The 23,475-nt window shown below is 37.4% G+C and overlaps 1 protein-coding gene and 1 long non-coding RNA gene across 2 annotated transcripts; one reads left to right on the top strand and one right to left on the bottom strand.

Annotated features, from left to right (window-relative positions):
- Positions 1 to 421: 421 nt before the first annotated feature.
- LOC108681106 lies at positions 422 to 9,324 on the bottom strand. The gene is made up of 5 exons (XM_018170092.2): positions 9,157 to 9,324; positions 5,588 to 5,853; positions 4,313 to 4,538; positions 2,966 to 3,073; positions 422 to 520 (listed from the first exon to the last, which is right to left on the bottom strand). The coding sequence occupies exons 2-5, from the start codon at positions 5,774 to 5,776 to the stop codon at positions 438 to 440; spliced, it is 606 nt and encodes a 201-aa protein (XP_018025581.1). The 5' UTR covers positions 5,777 to 5,853; positions 9,157 to 9,324; the 3' UTR covers positions 422 to 437.
- A 3,284-nt stretch (positions 9,325 to 12,608) lies between these two features.
- Positions 12,609 to 22,953, top strand: LOC125179411. Its single transcript, XR_007157259.1, has 2 exons — positions 12,609 to 12,697; positions 22,654 to 22,953. It is a non-coding gene; the product is annotated as an uncharacterized LOC125179411 (long non-coding RNA).
- The last annotated feature ends 522 nt before the right edge of the window (positions 22,954 to 23,475 follow it).

Genomic DNA, 23,475 nt, shown 5'->3' with positions numbered 1-23,475 from the left:
TGAACAGAATCTATTAAAAAGCACATAACGCCTCGAAGGATAACAGATGCGCATCCGCTGCCTGCTCCAGGGACCGTTTAGCTAATGTGCATTAAGTAATCCAAAAATTTTTATATCAAGGCAGATTCAACAAAATTGTTTACAGGCATCTATACATACTAATGGTTCGAACGGTGAAGAGCGTTAAAAACTAAATATCATGGGGGGATATTAGCACGTTACTGAGATGCTACGAGTAAGAATGCACGAATGAAATTTCCCCCCCCCCACTTTCTTCCAGGTTAAAAGTTCTTTCTAAAATGAGAACGCGTTTATTTCAAGAATATAAATATGACGTGAATATCAGAGGACAGTTTTTGTTGTAGGTTCCTTCCATATGAAAGCAAACTTAAACGCGACCGAGTGAGAATTTAAACAACAGTGAAAAGCCAGAGCATTTATCTTAGACGAGTTCTTTTTTCGAGTTTGGGTCGAGTGTTTTCAGCTTCCTTCTTCTCCTTCATGGACTTGTATTCAGCATCTGCACAGTTGAATAGATTTAAATTAAATTCATGGGATTAACAGTACAGTACATAAGATAGTGGAATAATAGTCGTTACGTAGCCGATCTACAGACCTTGCCAAGTAAATCAAAGGTAGATTTCGACCTTGAATAAACGTTTAAAATTTATAAATAAATGAAAACTATGGACACCAAGATGACAAGAATGCTGTTGCGTAGTATTTGCCCATCCTGGTAGTGGTGACTAGGGAGAAGGAGTGTGATTTTTCAGGGCACTCAGGCCACTAGTAGTTCCACGACCATCACTGGCTCGATGACCGGCCAGAACCATTTTATTTGCATAACACAACACCCTGGACAAGCAAGGTACACACTTATTTAACCAGAAATGAATGAATGGCTGAGTTGGCTATGAGCTGAGCTTCCCGGAAGAGCTTGTCCTGCGTGGGACTCGAACCCAGGAGCTGGGTGCGAGAGACAGAGTCTCTCACCACTGCATCATCGCAGCTCCTGAATTAATTTATTTATTACAGCATATTTAATTAATTGAAATATTTATTAAAGCACTAGCAGTAAGAGATGACGACACACAATCGGCGATAAAATTCTGTGTCCCTTGGTAGGAAACAAACCACGAAAACGAAAGTTAGGCTTGATTCGTCACCGGATAAACAAGGCATTGTATCTGGTTAAGTATCAGGCATAAGATAGATGAAGACAAAAAAAAAAAAAACTAAAGCAAATAAGTGGACAAGAACTAAAAAATTCAAATGGCACTGGGGGAGGAAATGCCAGTTCCGTTTGTAAGCCTAGGAAAGAGACAGAAAAGCCAACATATATAATGGTAGGAGAGAGTGACTAGAAAAAGCAAAAAAAAAGAGGAGCTACAACTTAGACTGGTAATGGTCAAGGAACAAAGTACCAGGCCCCCGTGTGTATGTTTCCATCTCAGACATCCCAATACTGTAAGAAAGCAGGTGTTGAAAAGCAGAGAAAATGCCAAGTCAATTCATGATAGATGTCTTCAATGAAAACAAAAATACCTAAACGTGTATATTATTAATTAAAATAATTTAGTGCATAAATTTAATAAATAATTACAATAAATTTGAATTAACAAACAAAAATATATTAAACAAATGGTTATTAAAAGTCAAGTACCGGTAAATAATTAATCATGAAACGCAAATTAAATTAATTACCTATATAACTATAAAATATAAAAATTAAATTTTTATTGCATTTTAGGCCAAATATGATGAAAAATATGATATGAATACAAGAAAAAAAAACATGAATAAGAAGCCACTCAATAGTGACATCAGAAGACACTGAGAAGAATGTCTGATTTATTCAGCATCTGACAAAACCAAAGATAACTTTGATAACAGGATAACAAAAGATAAAGATAACAAGTAAAACCAAAGATCGAGAACTTTGTCACGCACCTGCAAGCTTTAAGTTTGCAAGTTATTCTCATAACTAACAGACATAGCAGAGAAATTTTCCTCTAAATTATGAGACATCAAGAGATCCAGAAGAAAGAGGGAATAACACAAGACATACAGAGATCCAGTAGAAAGAGGGAATAACACAAGACATACAGAGATCCAGAAGAAAGAGGGAATAATACAAGATATCAAGAGATCCAGAAGAAAGAGGGAACAACACAAGACATACAGAGATCCAGTAGAAAGAGGGAATAACACAAGACATACAGAGATCCAGTAGAAAGAGGGAATAACACAAGACATACAGAGATCCAGTAGAAAGAGGGAACAATACAAGACATCAAGAGACCCAGTAGAAAGAGGGAACAATACAAGACATCAAGAGATCCAGTAGAAAGAGGGAATAACACAAGACATACAGAGACCCAGTAGAAAGAGGGAATAAGACAAGACATACAGAGATCCAGTAGAAAGAAGGAATAACACAGAGTCGCAGTAAGGAGCAAGACGAGCTTTGCAGTGCAACCACAAAAAAATAATAATAATATTTAAGGTGACAAAAACAAATATACAAGTTATGGGACGTGTTTCTTCCTGAATTTACGCAATTCATTTAGAAGTAATGCAAAATTGTTCCTGATGAAAAAAAATTATTGATCAATGCAGAGCTGTTATTCGTCATAGACGACCGTCTAAATACCTAGACGTCATTGTCTCCAACCTTAGAAATCATGCATGTCAAAATTATATGCTTGATCAAAAAGCGAACAAAGTAATCTCAGTTTGATCAAGGTTCCCTAATTTAATAGAAAAATTTGTGAACCAAATTTCTTAACAACACTGACTACTGATTGCTACTAAGATAAATTGGCAATTGTTATTGATATCTTCCTCATTCAACTACGCAATTATTAAATAAAAAAATTATTGCACAAACTACAAAAAACATTGGACCTTAAATGATAAAAAATTAAATTTAATTGTACAATCAGGTAAAAGTATACAGACGCACATGTCATCCTGTTTATGGAAGGTCCATAGAGCATCTCCTGCTTCCACTGCAGGGCCTTCTTCAGGAAATAGTCTGTAGATTCTGTTGCGCTCACCACGTGCACTCCAGCTGTAACACAAACAACAGTGGCACAATCAGTTACAACACAGACAACAGTGGCACAATTAGTTACAACACAGACAACAGTGGCACAATCAGTTACAACACAGACAACAGTGGCACAATTAGTTACAACACAGACAACAGTGGCACAATCAGTTACAACACATCCTTACAGGTGCCCAACAACCTTACTTAGATACTATATATGCAAGTATGAGTGAAAAATAACTAAAAATATACATAAATGTATTTACCGTAGTACATATAAATCATATCGCTCACTTTTATAAAGGAAATGGTAGAGCATCACTGACTTATAAAAATACTAGCAAAGAAAATGCAGGAATAAATGGAGGCAATGAACCTCAAAATTAACAAGGGTCAGTATACATGGATGAGCATTCGGCCAATGGTACGGTACAAATTGAAGACTTCTTGCAACTCCCACTGATAGGAACATAAGAGGATCGTTAAATCTATCCATATAAAACACTTTTACTTACAGATTTGATCTTTATTGTGTATCAACGAAAGGCTAGGTATTACTCAAGCTTGCTTATTCCAAATTAGATAAATCTATGAGAAAAATATGGGTACTATCTAAATTGTGGGTCAATTTATAGGACTTGAAAGTTGAACAGGAGGAGTCTAAATAATATACGTTTAAAAATTACTTTTTAAAGACAACACTTCCAAAGAACCCAGTGTCTCCAATCTTAAAGATGTACCATGAATTTCTCATTTAATTTTCGAATATTAAAAAAAATAATTTTAGAATTTTTTTATATATAAATTTTTTTCAATAGACAATTTTTTTTCAAAATTATTTATTCTATTAATTGATTCATGCATTGCCTCTGACTTCACACAAGTGTGCAAAATTTCAGATCAATTAGACAGGTAAAAGTGTGTCAAATATCAGTTATAAGATTTGTAGCTGACAAAATTATTTTTTCAATTTTTTTAATATTGAAAAAAAAAATTTTTATTACTTTTTAAAATCATTTATTTTGACATTTGATTCATGCATTGTCTCCAACTTTAAACAGGTATGCAAAATTTCAGATTGATAGGATAAGTAGAAGTGTGTTAAATTTTGATTACAATATTTGTAGCAGACAGACAGACAGACAGACAGACAGACAGACAGACAGACAAACAGACAAACAAGAAGTGAAGTTAAAGAGAAGTGTTGTAAAAAGTCTCTGCTTTACCACAATGATCTAAAATTATCTCAATACTTACGATCTTTATGGAAATAATCAACTGGTTCACTGTCAGATTCATTGTCACTGGCACCACTACTCAAATCTTGATTACTTCTGTGTTCTTCAGCTGTTGTGTTGAATTCTGTATCCATTTCTTTATCTTCATCAATTTCCTCCTCGTCTATCTTTGTCTTCAAAGCCTTGGCACTCTGCAGTAAGTTGGTGTCGAGCAGCATGGCCTTCATCTTATTATCTTGTGTAGTCTGAAAGAAATTATTAAGATAAGTAGCTAGAATTCTATGAAATGAAAACATGGCCTTCATCTTATTATCTTGTGAAGTCTGAAAGAAATCATTAAGATAAGTAGCTAGAATTCTATGAAATGAAAACATGGCCTTCATCTTATTATCTTGTGAAGTCTGAAAGAAATTATTAAGATAAGTAGCTAGAATTCTTTGAGATGAAAATATCCTAAGAATGTACAATTTTGCTATACAATAGAATATGATGGTAGAATTTATACATGCACAATGTCCATGATAGTATGGCAGGAAAAGCAAGTTGAAGTGATGATTCAATGCATTGGGTCAGTGGCATTCAATGAATTTGAATTCACTTGCATTTTCACAGATAAAATATATTTCAGCTGCTAAACACCAATGAAGAATTTACATTTATCTGTCATGCATTTACATTATAAAACAAATGATCTATCATTAAAAAAATACATTTAGAGTATCATTTATTGACATTAGATGTTGAAAAGAAAACTGTTTGGCCTGCCATAAACCTAAGAATAAATCCTTTCCAGTTTCCAACTATTTTCTTAGCACTAGAATGCATCATCAGAGGAGTCAATACTGTATTTTACATGAAAAATTTCTGAATGCATACAGAAATGCAACTGTGCAACATGAGGAATTACATCAAATAAGATAAACACTTACATAAAATAAAAGACATTTACAATAGTCTCGGTAATGCCCTTCATTTGGATGTGATGAAATTACTTGTACTATTCTTTAATTACATGAATAGCTCAGAAATTTCATCAAAATCTAGACTTAATAACAAATAAAATTACAATAAAAATTTTCATCCAAAATTTAAATTAAATTTAATTACATATTAAAATATTTGGAGCAGTTTGAGTTAATAACAAATGGTTATTAACTCAGAGGCATCTGGCACTTAGGCTTATTAGGGTTGTATACTTTGGATAGAAATGCATGAGCAGCATTTAGAAAAACATGATATAAAGATCTGTATGTACCCTAACCTTCATGTAATGCTTGGACAAAAATGAACTTACCTTGACTTTCTTTTGTTGAATATTTCTCTCATGTCTGCGCGCTCTTATCTCTTTAATGGAATTTTTTTTCCTCTTTTTCTCAAGAGAAATGGATCTTTCTTTGTCTTTGGCATCATTTAGTATTTCATTTCTAGCTGCTTTCAAGGGAACTGCCACAGGAGTGTCTGACTCGTAATCACTGCTTGACATGATTGCTGCTCGGTGTAGTAAAAGCTTCAGGTAAATTAGGAAATCTTGGATTTGCTGTTTAAAGCAACTTCAAACCTCTGCAAGACAGTTAAGAAATGTCATTAGATTTACAATTGAAATATTAGGTTCACAAGTTAAATTTTTTTATACCAATGAGAACTCAACGGTAAGTAATATCACATCAGATCAGGATTGGGAAAATCCTAATTTTGATGCTAATCCTTGATGCTAATCATGCTATCATGTTATAGGTCTAAATAGTTTGAATTGATTCTTTTGTCAATGATCCTTAAGTTGCCACTTGGCGCACTCCACACAAGTGTGGAATAGGTATATCTACTTTCCAAGTTGCCCTGCCTGTTAAATCTTCAAGATTGCTAGGGTCAATCTTCAAGATAGGGCTTTTGCTACCCATCACACCCCACCTTGCTAACCCCACTGGACCTCTGGTCTAATCCTGGACCAACTTTGGCATATGCCTCTCATTGCTCCTGCTTCCTTTCCCAGAGCTGCCACCTTTGCTGCTTTGCAGGGGCGTGCTGCCAAACAGCAGTCCCTGGCAACTAACAATATTAAGATAGGGCATAGTTTCAAATAAATTTTAGGTGAACAAGATGGTTTCATCAACAATTTTTGACAATAGCTGGCAATTGCCTGTTGAGTGTTATTTGTTTTAATTTTCACTGAAGAAATTAGTCAAATTCAAGGGCCAAATAAAATGAATGGTTGAAATTGACAACAAGCATGAATAATTCTCTCTCATTCATGGGTAGTTTCAGTCCATTTTTAAAGTTCGGCCAACGTAGGAGTTTTGCAATCTCCTAACAAGCCTGGAACAGTAGTACACAAATATTGTAAACAAAATAGATTTTTTCTGATTCTCAAAAATCACAAGCAAAAATGTCTTTCTTTTTAATTTTTACTGAAGAAATTACCAAAAGCCAAAAGGTCATAAGAAGGGGTTAAATTCATCATGATCATGGGCATTTTTGTCTTACTTATACATGGTTGGCTTCTCGACTTCTTTATTCCAAGCTGCCTCTATTATTGGCCCCATAGTGCGGCCATACTAGTGAAGATTGTAGAAAACTTCTATGGTAGCTTTTGGGGCACAACTAGAGCTTTCCTAATCCTAAGTCCTAACATTTTGGATAGGGGATATACCAATACCATGTCTAGGAGATTGTGGCTATAAGTAGTTGAAATACTTCCTATCTGATTGTTAATAAATGCGTATAGTATAATAGAGCCACAAGATTTCAAATATATTGAACATTTGTCACATTGAAGTTTGCAGGTGCATGATTCTCCAGGAGGCAAGAAGCCAAGAACACCAAACAACTTAACAAGTACTAGAAAAATTCTATCCATCCAGCCCCCAAGCCCCAAGGCAGCAAGGCCCACTGTGCAGAGAGTGGATGAATATTGCAAAATCTTTGGCGATGCTTCTGTAGCAAAATTTACGCCTTCGGAAAATCTTGCCAACACATTTAGATTGAAATTCTTGCATTTAATATATTTATCAGTCTTTGGCCAACTATTGAGAAAAAAAGTAAGGTTTCCGGTACAATGGAATGAATGGATAGATCAGGATACAGTGAAGCTTGTCCAGGATTCACTTACAATGAGTTTCCGCAAAAAAAAATGTAAACAAGTTTACAGTTGCGTAGTTGCGGTCAGACTGCATTATCACATGTTCAGTTGACACTTGCTGTACAATTGGACTGTTATTAGGGTAAATTTAGTTATTTGGGATAACATCATAAACATGTATATCAGTGTATGCAACCTTGTAAATAAGTTCGTGGCTTGTGCCTTGTAAATAGTTTTTGATTACTCAGCGTAAATGGCTTTTCATTAAAAACTACCTAGCAACACATCTTGAAAATGGTTGACGACGCTTTAGGCTTAAAAACCCATTACCCATATACTATTGGCAACGCTGCATCCACCATCTGCACCCTGGCCCAAGGCCCCCAAGCCGCCCACAGCCAGTGTCAGCTCAGCTGACGAACCACCCCTTTCTTCAGAAGCAAGAAAGCTTTTTCCGGGTAAGGTTGTGTTACATGATCGGTCCTCGGTCCGTAAAGAAGTGTCGATCGGTTCAAAATGACAAAAGACCAGGTTCTTTTGAATAACCTATAGAATTGCACCATGTTTCCAGGCGACCTTCACTGCATCCTGAATCATCCAATCATTACTGTCCACCAGCCATACGAGCACCAACAATTTGGCTTCATTAAAAGCCAGAGATTTTTTCCATTTTTCATAAGGCTAGTCACAAAAGTTTATTTATTTATTCCAATGTACCAAAAGGCTAAAACTTTACTGTGTGCGCTTGTGGTCTTTCAGATTTTCATCTATTTTCTAAATAGTTGGCCAGAGACTGGCAAATATATAAAATACAATAATTTAAATTCAAATGTGTCAGCAAGATCTTCTGAAGGCGTAAATTTTGCTGCTTATGCGTAGCCAAAGATCTTGCAATATTCACCCACATTCTGCATCCTGGGGAAAATGCAACTTCTTTTCAACTGAACCAATCATAAGGTCTTCAATTCCATTTTGATGTGCTGAAAATTCAGAATATAACTCATTGTTAGTAATGTGCCATGGATAATCAAAGGAATTCTTACATTTCAGTCAAATGAGTAAATGAAATTTAAAAATGTAAAACACTGAAATCATGTCAAGGAAAAATCTAACTTTTTCTGAAATATTGCAGCTCTGATATCATCTAATTTCAGTAGGCATAAAATCTTGCGGCTCCAATGTCATGTATTTTTGTTTGATTGAAAAAATTGCGGTTTGCATGCGGATTGCGGAAGTTGAAAATTTTATGAAATGACATGTTTGCGAAGTGCAAACCGCGATTTTTTAATCAAACAAAAATTTATGACATTCGAGCCGCGAGATTTCATACCTACTGAAATTATATGATATTAGAGCCGCGATATTTCAGACAAAAATAGGACTTTTCCAGACTAGCTGTACACACTGTCTATGGCACACTGACACACATAGTGTATTAGCATTATTTTTTCCTTATGACAAATTCATACTAAAAACATCCTATTACACCAATAATCCAATTGGTCTGTATCATGCTGTATGGTTTCATGGTTTATGGTTAATTGGTTATATCCTTATATTCAAATTTCACTAATGGGGTTTGGCATATCAATTATTCATTGTCACATCATGTCAATCATGGATTAAAAGAAATTGAATTACATGATCTTAGCAAGTTAGCAATGGAAAGTTGGCACTATTATTAGCCTATCTTGCCTAAGCGGCCTGCCAACTGGCAACTTGCAAGTCGCAATAGATCAGGATAGGTAATCATAAATGAACTGGTTCCTGTAAAAGTTCTCGTTTACCGTTATGCCAGAGTAATTAGTAGTTATACGAAGATGCAGTAGCAGTTTTTATAAAGGCCTTTGGTTGGGCGGATCTCAAGTCTCAACTTCTCAAGGCACATCGCTCTGACTCCTGAGTCCTGAGTAGCGAGTACAGCCGTACAAAGATGAAAGAATGCAAGTGAGGCTATAAGCAACACGAGACTCTGATGTTAAGTGAAATCCGTCGTTCTTCCTGCAAAGTTGCGGAAATCATGGTTGAACTATAAATACTAGTTCAACCATGGCGAAAACAACCAAGCGTGAAGCGATTTTACTGTCAAAGCCAGAGATTACATTTACAGTGAATTTATTAATAATTATCAATCCATTTCACTGGGAAAAAATGTATTTAAATTTATTAGTATTTTTTTACGAAATATACTCTATTACAGTTCAGAGTACCAACTACCAAGATTGGTGCAGTGAGGTGCGGGTTCGATCCCAGCTTTTTGAGACAGTTTGTGGTCAGAATCGGCTAGGAGGTCGGGCGGTTATGCACAGCAGAATTGTAGCAGTGAGTTGCGTGTTCGAGACCGCAAAATGCTGTGAATGTTCTTTATTACTATATGTATTAATATAATACAGCGGTTTCAGCGTTTATTAGGCCGCAGGCTTGTCGCCGATTCTTAATAGCATTTCCACACAACTTATTGCGGTCGCGAACACGCAACCCACTGCTACTATTCTGCTGTGCTTAACCACCCGGCCTCCTTGCCGATTCTGACCAGAAACTGGCGCACAGAGCTGGGATCGAACCCGCACCTCTCTGTTTCACTCCTATAACTCTGAACTGTAACCACGGGGCCACCCTGCCCAGTAATAGTGGTTTCAGCATGTATTATCTAATCATATTTAATACGCTATTAATTCATCATGATATTGACGCTGACCGAAGCGAGACTTCTCCGATCTCACCCATGTGTATCTCACCCACCACCCACAAACTCGCCCGCGGCGCTAAAAAAATCAGCTGCGCTCATCCATAAAGTATTATATTTTATATTGCACTCACTAATTGCTCACTTGACAGCCAATAATATAATTCTAAAGAATAAAAATCGTATCACTATCTCATACACTATATCCTAGGAATTTATTGTCAAATGAAACAAATGAATTGAGTGTGATGGGCATGCTTCATTGGTCATAGATAAAAATGAAATTTGGTGGAATTTTCTTGTGTCAAGATTGAGATCGTCAAGACTCAATCAAATCACTGCGATCGAAGAAGATGAATTATACGGGCTACCCCGATCGAGCAACTAACCTGCGGTTGTTAAATTTTTATCGATAGCGCTCATTAGTTGGGTGTGAGAAAATCAGATGCATTGACATCAGTCATAGCTTACAAAACGATGTACTTGGATTTTCTGGTATCAAGACTGCTATAAATATGACAATTAGGCTATCGTTTGCCACAGGCATTTTGCGATTGGTAAACGCTATATATGTAGTCGCACGTAATATGGTCCATTTTCCCTGTAGCTGTTTTGTTGGTACGAGGCTTCATGCTCGAACTTGTGCAAAATTTTTACGAGTGGGGGTTTAAACGAGTCTCGAATTCAAGAGCTTTAATCACGTATGAAGTAACCGATGCTAGCATATAGGATGGTCGGCCGGGAGAACGGCTCAATGCTCGTCGGTTGCGCTCCCTCGACCGCCCGATATCGGAAGCAGAAGCGCAGCCGTTAAACAAAATACTTTGTGAGCTGCATGAAAATAATAGCTGTATAAGAAATTAAATATTATATTTACCCGGTCTCTAAAGATAAAATTATCATATAGGTAACAGTAATAATAGATTCAACTACTTCATGTCAAGGTAAATTGTTACGAGAAGGCAAGAGTTTCGACTTTTCAAGTGCTTGAAATAATTGAGATTTGTAAAACTAAGGTGAGATGACAAGAAGCACGTGAGGTAATTGTAATTCAGTGAGAATTAGGCAAGAGTACGAGTACCTGCGGTAATGGTAATGAACGAGCATACATAGGTAAGAATACAAGTACTTTAGGTAATGGCAAGAGACTTTTGTGAACTTTGAGCGGCCAAACTTTAATACCACCATTAGAAAGCTGGTGCAGGATTTGGTACATAAATACATTTGGTCTGAGCTGGTGCAGGATTTGGTACATGAATGTTTAAATAGAGTACCTGATTGTACGTTTGAAGTTAACAAAGTAATACTTAAAAATCACATGCCACCCACCTTAGACGTACATCGAATCTTTAGTCTTCGCCGTGGTATAGTGTAGATGCCCAGGCAGGTCAAGACGTCCAACAGGGTTTCAGCGCTGAGTGTAGCGTAACCGACCCAGGTCAAGACGCCCGACAGAGTCAGCGCTGAGTGTAGCGTAACCGACCCAGGTCAAGACGCCCGACAGAGTCAGCGCTGAGTGTAGCGTAGCCGACCCAGGTCAAGACGCACGACAGAGTCAGCGCTGAGTGTAGCGTAGCTGGCCCAGGTCAAGACGCCCGACAGAGTCAGCGCTGAGTGTAGCGTAGCCGGCCCAGGTCAAGACGCCCGACAGTGTCAGCGCTGAGTGTAGCGTAGCCGACCCAGGGCAAGACGCCCGACAGAGTCAGCGCTGAGTCTAGCGTAGCCGGCCCAGGTCGAGACGCCCGACAGTGTCAGCGCTGAGTGTAGCGTAGCCGACCCAGGTCAAGACGCCCGACAGAGTCAGCGCTGAGTGTAGCGTAGCCGACCCAGGTCAAGACTTCCAACAGAGTTTGCGCTGAGTGTAGCGTAGCCGACGCATAGCAAGACGCCCGACAGAGTCAGCGCTGAGTGTAGCGTAGCCGACCCAGGTCAAGACGCCCGACAGAGTCAGCGCTGAGTGTAGCGTAGCCGCAACAATGAGTCTGGGGCACGAACCAATGTCAGAACTAATTGGGACTCGATATCGATAAATTTTTTATAAATTGTATTCCAGACAAGCAACATCATATCAAAATAATTTCCCAGGAGTATCTGCGCTAGTGTAACTAATCATAAATTATCCCAAAGAACATTTAAATGAGAATTTCCGAAGCTTAACTTTTGAATTTCTGCACTGACAGGAGGTACCGCGAACCGAGCTGCCGGTGGCGATGGGCGAAGACAGCCATTGAAAGTGAGGACCAGCACTGATGGCACTGAAATTTTGTACATACTCTAATTATACAATATTCACGCTTTAAAAAGCACAAAAGTACATGATACATCAAAAAAGCCCAGGCTACAACGTGGTCTGTTTTCGAATCGATTTAACACGACTTCAACATCGATTTTTCATGAACTCATCCAGATAAATCGTAATGTATCATTATCCTCTGAATTAGGTTCATGTTCAGTATTAGTATCAGTACCTTCCATTAGGTACCTAATCCCCCCCTCCCGCACTTAAGTACTATGTAACCATGGGAGACCATCGAACCTGCCAGGCTGCCGACCACCCGCTGCTGGAGTCAATCATCACTCGCCCCTTGGCCGCCAGTCGCTCTTGTACAGTAGCGTTCTTCGGTAACTGGAAGTACAGACAGGTAAGTTCAAGCCTTGTAAACTGATTTCGCTTCTATGTTTATTCGTCGTGGGTTATTCTCATGTAAATAATATGTGGGTGGATTCATACAAGATAGGAGTGAGACGAAATCGTGTGTAGATCCTTTCGTGGCCGGCATTCTGGCACGAAAAATGATAATTTTTATGCTAGATTTAATGATTGTGACCGATTGCCTGATCTTTTTACTAACATAGATTTAGAAAATAGAAATCATGATTGATAAATTCATAGCAGAAGTTTACTCAGATGTAAAATTGCTCAACCATGTTACTTTTTAATAAAATACGAGTGGCAACTTCTCGAAATTCTAACATTCGCGTAGCGAGAAATCGCTACGTTAGTGATCACGATAAAAACCGGGCCAAGTGTGTTAATTTGGGTGCTTGGCTTTTACGTATGTTTTAATTCGTTTCACTTAATTCTCAGGCATGGTAGGATGTGCATGGTACAATAATGATACTCAGCTGAGTGATGATAGGCAGAGGCATGAAAACGATGAAAACGTCGCATGATCACACGTTTTCGTGCGTTATTACTTAATAATAATAATAATAGCGGTTTCAGCGTTTATTAGGCCGTAGGCCTGTCGCCGATTCTGAACATCGCAGAACATTCACAGCATTTTGCGGTCTCGAACTCGGAACTCACTGCTACAATTCTGCTGTGTTTAACCGCCCGGCCTCCTTGCCGATTCTGACCAGAAACTGTCGCCCAGAGCTGGGATCGAACCCGCGCCTCTCTGCGCCAATCTTGGTACTCTGAACTGTAACCACTGGGCCACCCTGCCTTGACTGCGAAAAAGTCATTGCTCAACTGCCACTCATAGCTCATGTTTGTATTTATAGTCCTTTTACACCAGGATACTTTCCGAATAACTCCCTGGCCTGGTACAAACATTTGATGCCACAGCTTGTATTGCGTTTCAAAGCAAATAGTTGTTCTTTTTACCTGGTATTCAGTTTTATGACTAATTAATAAACTGCTAAGACCTCATTTTGAACACGAGAATAGAGTTAGTTTGTTCAATTTGATTTTTTTTATAGTTGGAGGCACTTTTTTATAGTTTCGAGGTTGTCCGAGACGGCATCCACAGGATATTTTCTTTTTTATTTTCAATGATTTTTGTGTTTTTGTATAATTAATTTGCGTAGTATTATTGAGTATTTATTACTGGAATCGTGACGCCAATTATTTGCCTAAATTTTCATTACTACAAGCTGGAATTTTGGGATTGAATAGTCAGAATGACAACAAGATTTCTTCCAATTTTTTATTAATCTGGTTGATTAATTACGTTTATTTTATTCTTTATACAAAATCAAAGTCGACGGAATCAATAATAGGCAGAAATATAGGTTAAGACTACAAGCAGAAATCACGATGATAAATCATTGTAGAGCTCATTTATAAATCGTTCAGTGAGTCGACGATAGAGTTCCTTGATTTATAAAGCCAATGAATATTTGACCACTCTATAGGTCTCTAAAAATCTTACAGGAGTGAGTTGATGATAATGAGCATGTAAACCATTTGTAAATAAATATTTCACGCTATTTTCATTTCAGAGAAAATTTAGGTTTGAACCTTAAGTCCGTTTTGAAATGATTTCATTTTGATGATATATTGCACTATTATGCTTTGCGTACACTAAGAAAAATGAGGAGACTTTAACGGTATTTTTTCCGGACAAATTCCGCGTTGTAGTTTATTGCAAGTGCGTTGACCGGCTAATTTATGATACGGGTACTTCCTAATTAAATGAACTAAAGAAGAAATTGAATTTTTACACCGAAACCTACAAATATACTAGAGTTTATTGAGTTATAGGCCTTTTTTGGCCTTTTTAGCGCATTTTCTCATTTATGGAAAAAATGCACTATTGTGCTCGCCATGTCCGTCTGTCTGTCTGTCTGTCCGTCTGTCTGTCTGTCCGTCCGTCTGTCCGTGACCTCAAGTTTTCGTCGAAGAGAAAATGCGCTCTCTGTTACTCACTGCAGTGAGTACTGAGTTATATTTTTTGTTTATGGATGTGGCCGTTTTTAGGCCATCTGTCAACTCTTGTGTAGATCATCCTGACCCGGTTTGGCTCGGCTAAAGCCGACAGTCACGTCAGTTCTCTGCTCGCGCTGCGGGCATAAAAATGTGTCAATATCTGGAAAATATGATCCATTATTTTTTTCCAGAGTAGCGACGCGGGCTTCACGTTTTTCTATATATGTGGACCGAAATTGCTAATGGACGTCACTCAGAGCTCTGCGTGGTAAAAAGGCTTAGAGCATTCATGAAATCATCGCTTGCATACATAAGGCCCAATTTTCGGCAGAAAATTTTAATTTAATTACGAAATATTATCGCATATCTTATAATTATTATAATCAGTATTGGTTGAAATAAATCTTATATACTTCGAAGATATAATTCAAGTTCAGAAGATATTATATTGTATACACATGACTTACACACGAGAAACTAACAGAAGCAAGACTAGCTTTGGTCTGTGTGAAAAAATTATCAAAATACACGTAGAATGAGTTAAAGAACGATAATATTAAATATTCATACCATTAAATAATGTGAGCAATCTTTTCTTTGTTTTTTTTTTTTAATACTGACAATACATTTGTTTAGCACGTAGACATGATTTCCATGATGGCCCATGCAATTATTTATATTGCCTTATTTCTTATTATTTATTTTTTATTTCTTATTTATTTATTTTTTATATATTGCCTTATTTATTACTCGTGAAAACATTTGTTTTCACGAGTAATAGAGATGAAGATTGAAGGCTCCGATTTCAATGCATTATTAAGCACAAAAGTTCTTACTGTGCATGTTGTTTATGAACTTGTATACCAGTCAGATGTTTTAATTTGCATGAGGCAGTTCTAAATTACAGCGGCAGATTCCTACCTTGAATTTATTGAGCATTGCTATAGCGAGAATCTTGCTTGAATTATCTTCAATTTACGCGTGAATAAGTGTGCAACTTGGAGATAATATGTGAACTAGTCTTAGTTGAATTATCTTCAATTTATCCGTGAATAAGTGTGCAACTTAGAGATAATATGTGAACTTATCTTAGTAGAATTGTATCTAATTTACGCGTGAATAAGTGTGCAACTTAGAGATAATATGTGCGCTTATCTTAGTTGAATTGTATCTAATTTACGCGCGAATAAGTATGCAACTTAAAGATAATATGTGTTATTATCTTAGTAGAATTATCTTCAATTTACTCGTGAATAAGTGTGCAACTTGGAGATAATATGTGAACTTATCTTAGTAGAATTTTATCTAATTTACGCGTGAATAATTAATAAGCGTCAGTGAACGGTGGTAATAATGTAATGTAAATATGACTTATTAAAAAACTTTACATGAGTTTATCGGATGAGAAGAATAATAAAGGCGGCTAGAAGCACGATATTGTAGTAAATATAATTTAATTATTCAGAGACTCGTTTAAGTGGAAGAGATTTATATCTGAGGATTATATTTAATTATCTCTGATATATCTCTGATTATATTTAATCAGAGATATTCCAGGAGCTTCTGATGTATAAACGTTAATTATCAGTTCAGCTTAATAACTGACGCTCGTTATTGTTTATTGAGTCACAAATTTTAACTGTATTATGATTTTTGACGATATTGAGAAGTTGTTCTCTTACAGGCGATCTCCCTAAAACTGAGTTCAGTTTGCATGCAAAGTAGAATATTAAAAGGCTAGATATTCAAATAAAAAAGAAAAATTAATTATAGAATATTAAAAGTCTAGATTTTAAACACAAAACAAAAATTTATTATCAATAAACTCCTATTACTGCAAACATTGAACCACAATTCCCTGTTTTTAATTAATAAAATCAATTCTTTTTTTTTTGGTGAGTGTGGGAGGCCTTTTTATAAAAAAAAAAAAAATAAATGAAATATATAATAATTTCACTAATCACTCTTCAGATTAACTTTTATTTCTCTCGAGCCCTGAAATTCACCTTCAATCACGATTCGTACAAGTTTTTAATATCACATGAAGATAAAGAAATATTTTCTCACTGCATTGTTAGTGTACAGTAACGACCGTGAGCTGAAGGTAGCAATAGATGGCAGTCCATTACTTGGCATTGTTGGAAATAACTAAAATTTTAAATCAAGACTCTTCCTAATTACAAGAAATTTTATATTTTGTATATATATATATAATTTATGATCATATATACCAACCTTTTTAACTTTTTATGAAGGCTGGTAATGAAATCGGCGCTGAGTCTCAAGCGAGTTCGTTCTCACATTAAATTTGTTTTCAATTCTCTTTTGGCTGCATTATTTTTCGTTTACATTGGTTTGTATTGTCACTTTTATTATTATTATTGTTATTATTATTATTATGATTATTATTATTATGATTGTTATTATTATTATTATTATTATTATTATTACTATTACTATTATTATCATTTTACGCAGCACTTATCGCGGCGTATGGTTCAAACGAAATTCGAGGGCACGTTACACGTAAGTTTAGTAGCAAGCGAAAATAAACGATAGAAAAGGAAGAGAACGCGTGATATTGACTATGCACTAAATTCATAGGCTATAAACATTGTTCGTGCATTGCTATTGACTTACGAGTTGCTGGCACGCTTGTATATCGGCGTCTTCAAACGAAATCGTATCAGAGATCTTCTTATCATTGTAATGTAAGTGCATTTAATATAAATCTAGCCTCGAGGATGTCCTGAATGTCTGCGGAAGTGCAAACGAATCTTCAGCTCATTAACAGGATAAGAAGCTTTGCTCTTGATCAACTTAATAACGCTTATCAGACACTGCACGTGAATTTTGTAAAATGATTCTACAATACACTGCAACTACAGCTATCAAAAAAAATATAACTCAGTAGTCACTGCAGTGAGTGACAGAGAGCGCATTTTCTCGTCGACGAAAACTTGAGGTCATGGACGGACGGACAGACGGACGGACGGACAGACAGACGGACAGACGGACAGACAGACAGACAGACAGGTACAGACGGACGGACATGGCGAGCACAATAGTGCATTTTTTCCATAAATGAGGAAATGCGCTAAAAATAACGGCTTTGTTTGAACTGATAGTCACGTTTTTTCACATCGGGCTACTAGATTTTTAACATGAACACTTTACAATTCAGCCATTTCAATTAAATCATCATCATATCTTCCCTCATCATATCTTTAGCCGGTATCAAATCATTTATATGTATAGAGAATAGTAAATTTATACAGGTTTGGTTGAAGACCAGAGCGTACTTTTTATTTTACGATTTTCTTATTGTTTTTTTTCGATAAGTCGAACGAAATTTCTAGCTGAAGCTTGGAGATCAAAAAGCAGATTACCGAATGACATTTTATTGCAGTGCGACGTTTCGAATATATCAATATTCATTATCAAGCAAGTGAACAGTTATTACAACGCTTAAAATTGAAATTTGGACATGACATAAGTTCATACAGAAAGTATCGTAGATACGGTTTAAAATTGAAAATCAAATTAGTCCGAGAATAATTTCAACGTCCTGACGAATCCGGTGGTTTGCAAATCCAAGCTCCAGCTAGAAATTTCGTTCGGCTCATCGAAAAAAACAATAAGAAAATCGTAAATAAAAAGTACGCTCTGGTCTTCAACCAAACCTGTATAAATGAAGAACTTCTGCCTAACTACACTAATAAAGAATAGTAAAATGTACTTAAAATTTTCTACGCTTGATTTGTTGCGGTACTGTGCCTAGCATTATTTTTGCCCTGAGACATAAGAAATTCTAATATGACCTGTCATTCCACACTCTACCTTATTGTTTTTTATCATTAATTATCTAATATGAATCTCAGAAGACGTTTCGGACCTTATAGCTAACAAGATATTTACTTTTCTAGGTGTTCCGTCGCATTAAACTAATTAGATTTAATATGTACATGCTGCTGTTTTAATCAGCTAATCAACTATAATGGACGAATTAATCTAATGATTGTTATATTATAGGGTCTAAAAACAGAGTTTTATCCTCGCGTGAGTAATGCATGCAACATATGGCGGGCTGCAGCAGTTGAATTTAATAAAGATACACTGCAAAGTAATGGTGATAATAAACCATTCTTAATAACTAACCAATGATGACGGTAGTTGTACAAAAGGATATCGTTAGCTAATCCAGTGAATTGGAGGAACTGTTAGGATAATCCACTGTACTGGATAAAATAGCTAGATAATTCAATCCAGTTCTAAGCTGTAGCTAGGGCTTCACAGGCCCATACTTTCAAAAAAGTTAAGAGATCGTAAGTTCATCAGCCAATCATTGACGGCCTTTCAAGCAAAATCCACCAATCATAGACAAGAAAATAGAGCGTAAGTACTTACGTTCACTTAGCGAGTTTTGAAAGTATGGCCCCTGATTTGGATGTGACTAGGACATCATTGAACTGATATTTCCACGTTACCTGCTTTTTCATTGCACGTGAATTTTCAAGTAAATAAGATAAGCGAGCAACTGAACATTTCTGAATTCTGTTTAAATAATTCTCAGGCCGCAAATTGGCTATCCCTTATATTTTAGTTATTTTTGTGCACACGTGGGATTATAAAGTGAATAAGTTAAGTGAAAAACTGAACATTTCTGAATTCTATTTAAATAATTCTCAGAATAATTCTTTTATTTAAATAATAAAATTGACTATTCCTTATAATTTTTTTCGCCCACACGTACGATTTTATCTTCAAAAGTGACAGAATTTCGCATCAAATCCAAGTGTCCAAACTTTCTTCTGTACCAAATGATGACAGAGCGTGAGTGATGGCAATCGATGAGTTAGCTTGCGAAATTCTTTTTAAAAATCAGAGGCACAACGGCGCATCGCACATGTTGTTTTGATGACAGCAATCAGCGTCGTAATTGCGCTGAAGCACCGCGAAAAAAATAACAGTTTATTATGTGGAAACAATATAAATTTCTTTTGTGGTGAAATTACTAGATTTTCAAACCACTGCAAGACGATCGTTATGCACCATTCTAGTTCGAACCGTAAACGTGGCCAGAAAATTTTCTAGGTGTTGTATTCTTTGGTCGTTTTGATGAAGGTGGCAAAGTTCGGTCATCATAAAACATGGCTTTCTGACCCAACTTCCATGCTGCAAATATGTTCGAAAATCTTTCCTGAAAATGTGTTTTCGAAGCTAAACCGTTGATTGACGCTTGTCTGATGTAGTATACCGTCCGGCATAACAATCTTTTTTTGATGGATGGTCGTCTGCAATACCTCTTTAAATGTTTTTTGTTGTTTTCACTGCAGTAGCTGCAGTTAAAGGAATGTAATGGGATACGTTCTTCGACTGCAGTAAGTACAGTGCACGAGCGGCCGTTGCATACTTGCTGTTATTGCAGTGCACGAGTGGCCGTGGCATACTTGCTGTTATTGCAGTGCACGAGCGGCCGTGGCATACTTGCTGTTATTGCAGTGCACGAGCGGCCGTGGCATACTTGCTGTTACTGCAGTGAGGGAGCTGCAGTGGCATGCTTGCAGTTACTGCAGTGAGGGAGCTGCAGTGGAATGCTTGCAGTTACTGCAGTGAGCGAGCTGCAGTGGTATACTTGCAGTTACTGCAGTGAGCGAGCTAGTGTTGAATGATGCAGTGACTGCAGTTATTACAGTTTGCTGCATTTTTGAGGTTTCGGACACAAACTGCCATTAATTGAACTAACGATCTATACTATGATAAGCCGGCATCGAATGCAAATGCCTTGATTAAGACGCAGGCATAATGCTTGTGTTGCAAGACACGTTTACTCCCAACATCCAACGGCGTCAACTAAAACATGAAGCTCGCGTCTTGGTTTGTAGCTGTCATGTTACACGCACTGTGTGGTCACGTGCTGCTTGAGACATGCGTGTCACATGACATACTTCTTCAACATGCGTGTCACATGACTGCTTCTGCCACATGCGTGCCACATGACACGCTCCTGCCACATGGGCGCCACATGGCAGGAGATCTGCCTCCCTTCGATGCCCATGACCCAGCGACGTTATCACATGCATGTCACATGACAGGAGAGTTGCCTCCCTCCGATACCCATGACCCAGCGACGTTATCAGATGCCCGTTCCTCTTGTGTCTAACTCACGGCAAAATGAACTACCGCTGTCGGTTAAACTTTCACAGTTTGGCAAGGTTATATTGCTCTTCATGATTCGTGGAGTAGGAAGACTTGACTGATTAATACACTTGATTGGAATGGGTTGGCATGCGGCCGTAATATGTGGCGCTGAATTTTTCATGTTCTTATAGCGATTTGTCAACACTCGTTGCATGCACCTGAAGATATTGAATATTCCACATAACTATAATAACGTTCAACTGAAGTCACCCGAAAGAATGTCTTGAAAAATATAGCAGCAAAAATGATAAAGGAATTAATGTTTCGACGTATAAAAATAATAAGCTGGTATTTAGCTAGATTTTCAGGCGTTCAATTGAAACAATTATTTCGCCAATGCCCGCGCAGACGCAGTCGTAGTTGACATCTTAGCTCTGGCATCTGTAGAAATTCCATTGTAGTTTATATCTGCTTTGCTCTCGAATACTAGAAATTAATCTTTAATTTAGCTGCCAATCGAGAATTTTTGTATTAATTAGCGCCAGTCAACAGCATGATTGATAGTTTTTCGATAATCGTGAGCATGGCGATCACTAGACGAATTTCCTAGAACTGTGCAAAAGAATAATTGCTTAGACTGCAGCATGAAACATTCCAGCACTGAAAAAAATCAACGGCGTAACGATGGAGTAGAAATCAGTTAACCTTAGGAAGCATTAAAGTCAGACGACGTCCCGTGACAAGGTAGCGTCAAATTATTTTAATTGCATACAGCTGCTGTTCACCTCTATTTATTGGCGTTCATGAACAAATTTCAAATGAAAACGGAAGACTCACACTTCATTTGGTTTCGTTATTATAATTTTTACTATAAATGATAATGATGGCATATTTGTTCAGCTTTATAGCTGGTTCCAAAGAAATTAACCTTGAAAAACTCACTTGTAATTAAGGCAGTCCGAGCCATTCATTTGGCGAATGCAGTGGTCTTGGCGAGGACATTTGATCCCTCGATCAATGGCATGTACTTGCATTGGTTGCAGGAGTCCTTTGATCCTTCAATGGCATGTTCTTGCATTGGTTTCAGGAGTCCTTTGATACCTCAATATCATGTACTTGCATTGGTTTCATTGGTCCTTTTGATCCCTACATGACACGCCCTTGCATTTGCTTCAGGTATCCTTTTTATCCTCCAATGGCATGTACTTGCATTGGTTTCAGGAGTCCTTTGATCCCTCAATGGCATGTACTTGCATTGGTTTCAGGAGTCCTTTGATCCCTCAATGACATGTACTTGCATTGGTTTCAGGAGTCCTTTGATCCCTCAATGGCATGTATTTGCATTGCAATGGTTTCAGGAGTTCTTTGATCCCTCAATGGCATGTACTTGCATTGGTTTCAGGTATCCTTTTTATCCTTCAATGGCCTGTACTTGCGAAGGTTCTCGAAGTCATTTCGATCCCTCAATGGACAATGGCATGTACTTGCATTGGTTTTAGGAGTCGTTTTGACCCCTCAATGCCATGTACTCGTACTTACATTGGTATTAAAAATCCTTTTGATCCCTCAATGACATGTACTTTCATTGGTTTCAGGAGTCCTTTGATCCTTCAATGGCCTGTACTTGCATTGTTTTCAGGAGTCGCTTTGCTCCTTCAATGGCATGCAATTGCATTTGCTTTGAGTATCCTTTTGATCCTTTAATGGCTTTTACTTGCATTGGTTTCAGATATCCTTTTGATCTTTAAATTGCACTGGTTTTTCAACACTGGTTCTTTTTGTTACTCCAATGACATGTTTCAGGTGTCGAGCCATCACAATGTTTCACCTGAACATGCGCCACAACCAGCAGAAGAAGAAGGAGGAGGAGCGGCAGAAGGAGGAGCGGCGGCGGCAGTGGGAGGAGGAGCTCAAGGAGGAGGAGAGGCAGGAGGCTGCCGAACAGGCTGCCAAGGACGCCAAGAAGGAGGGCCGGAAGAAATCGGACGATGAAAAAACGGAGGATGAGTAGGGATGAAGCCATTGTAACGGAGGAGGATGAGTAGGGACGGAGCCGTTTAAACGGAGGAGGATGAGTAGGGACGGAGCCGTTTAAACGGAGGAGGATATTGTAACGGAGGAGGATGAGTAGGGATGGAGCCGTTTAAACGGAGGAGGATGAGTAGAAATTGAACCGTTTTAACCAAGCGTGAGTATGGATGGAGCCTTTTCTCGTTTTCATAAGTGTTTGATGATGTTTATTAATATAGCATTCTTTCCATCGTTTCCATGGTGTAGTGTGTGACCAAGATTTAATTCAGTGTTCTACGATACACAATGACCTCTCAAGATAATCAAATTCGGTGACTTGAATGTGATCCTGAAAAGAGGTAGAATCAACTTTATAGAAGTAATGAATTCAGAGAAGTGATGTACTTTTCCATTGCTTTACAATATAGTGGACGTTTAATCAGTACTTCTCAGTCACCGGATTGTCATTCCTTATAATTAAAAAAATATCCATGTCATCCGATTCCCCTTCTCTAAATTATAATAGACTACAAATTAAAATTCATCTGCCGACACAAAAACTATTTATCAGGAAATCGAGAGTCCCTTTGTAGAAGATAACGACATTAAATTAGA

This window comes from Hyalella azteca, unplaced genomic scaffold (genome assembly GCF_000764305.2).
Source record: "Hyalella azteca isolate HAZT.00-mixed unplaced genomic scaffold, Hazt_2.0.2 contig17306, whole genome shotgun sequence".
Lineage (NCBI taxonomy): Eukaryota > Metazoa > Arthropoda > Malacostraca > Amphipoda > Hyalellidae > Hyalella > Hyalella azteca.
Note: the sequence above shows the minus strand (reverse complement) of the source record. Positions and strands in the feature narration are given on the sequence as shown.